Here is a 1,824-nt window from a genome sequence, read left to right as displayed (position 1 = left end):
TAAATTCTCTCCTTCACCCAACCTTTCTCTTTTGCTCCAAATCAAGATGATGGAAGCTTCAAGTTCTCAAGTGAATCTCGAAGAGAGTAGGACATAAAAATGGGAAAGTCTGGTGGAAGGCAAGGTAATAGAGATACTGGGTGCAGTCATAAAGGAAATCAGAGTCAATCTAATACATGTGAGGGATTGGTACAACCCCACCCCAACCAAATCATGGAAATCATTTTTTCCACTAATAGAGAGCAGCGCAAGGACGAAATTGATTGTGCTATCCGATCCAACAAGGCACTGAATGAGTCATCCTTGGTGGGTCTTCAAGCCAGACATACAAGAGAAAATAGAGATGAGGGTAGTAGCATGAAGAAGTGCACCACATCAATCTCTAGTGCCACTCTTATGCAAATTCGACCAAAGCCCCCTGCTTTTGGAGAGAAAGATGTTGGAAGCCACTCTGATATTGACCTTAGTGATGGGAGTACTTCAGCATTGCATTACACTGATGCAGGGGAAAGGGTCCTCAATGGAGAAGATTTGCCGAATCAAATGGAATATGAGGGAGAAGGCCTTATCCCTTCCTCCTGCTGATGTTCATCACCTAACCATCTACTCATGATGAATATAATAATCTAGAATTGTAGGGGGCGTTGAAGCCTTCCTTCAAAACCCATGTCAGTGAGCTGGTTGCTAACCACGATCTAGTTATATTGGTGGTTATGGAGACCCGCTTAGGTGGTGACAAAGCAAAAGTAATAACTGAAAATCTCCCCTTCCAGGGAGCAATTCATACAGACACTGTTGGCTTCGCTGGTGGTCTGTGGCTGTTGTGGAACCTAAATAGAGTGGAGATAACCAACCTCACTAGTACAGAGCAAAAAATCCACGTTCTTGTGAAGGTAAGGTCCTCTAACCTGAACTGGGTTTTTACTGCTGTATATGCTAGTCCTAGGCATAGAGAAAGATGTTTGTTATGGAATAATTTATCAACTGTAGCAAACACTCATAATTTACCTTGGGTAATAACTGGAGATTTTAATGAACTTTTATCTAATGAAAAGAAATTTGGTGGTAGACCTATAAGCATGTCCAGAGCTATCTCCTTCAAGGAGTGTTTAGATGTGTGCAACATGGCTGATCTTGGCTTTCAAGGACCCAGGTTCACCTGGACAAACAAGAATGACATCAATACTCTTATCCAAGAGAGGTTAGACAGATTCTTTGCCAACCCCGATTAGTGCGTAATGTATCCTGGAGCTCAAGTCACCCACCTGCCCAGATGTTTCTCTGATCATTGTCCGGTTATCCTTAAATTACAACCGCAAAGTTTCATCAGGCTTAAGAGACCATTTAGATTCCAAAGTCTTTGGTTATCAGATGAATTTTTTCCTAATGTGGTTCGCAATGCTTGGAGTAACCGTGCTGGCCTTTATGATTCCATCTCAACATTTAACAGAGAAGTCTAGGTTTGGAACAAGGAGCACTTTGGGAATATTTTTGCAAGGAAGAAAAGAATCGTTGCTAGATTAAATGGTTTACAAAAAGCAATGGCAGCCAGGCCATCAACTTTCCTTATTAATCTAGAGAAGCAACTTCAACAAGAGCTTTCCTTAGTCTTGAACCAAGAAGAAGAGTTATGGGCCATGAAATCCAGAATTAACTAGATAATTCAGGGGGATAGAAATACTTCATTCTATTATGTCTCCAATCTCATTAGAAGGAAGCACAATAAAATTATCAATCTCAAGAATCTTCAATGGGAATGGATTAATGACACTAGAGCAGTAATGGAGTTTGTGCGAGAGAGTTTTGTCCAGCTTTTCACCACTG

General features: G+C 41.1%; 1 protein-coding gene across 1 annotated transcript; it reads left to right on the top strand.

The window, feature by feature from the left end:
* Nucleotides 1-713: 713 nt before the first annotated feature.
* Nucleotides 714-1,232, top strand: LOC142625332 (uncharacterized). The gene has a single exon (XM_075799010.1). It carries the CDS (start codon nucleotides 714-716, stop codon nucleotides 1,230-1,232), a length of 519 nt encoding a protein of 172 aa, XP_075655125.1.
* The last annotated feature ends 592 nt before the right edge of the window (nucleotides 1,233-1,824 follow it).

The sequence above is a fragment of the Castanea sativa genome, chromosome 2 (genome assembly GCF_040712315.1).
Source record: "Castanea sativa cultivar Marrone di Chiusa Pesio chromosome 2, ASM4071231v1".
In the NCBI taxonomy this organism is placed as follows: domain Eukaryota; kingdom Viridiplantae; phylum Streptophyta; class Magnoliopsida; order Fagales; family Fagaceae; genus Castanea; species Castanea sativa.
Note: the sequence above shows the minus strand (reverse complement) of the source record. Positions and strands in the feature narration are given on the sequence as shown.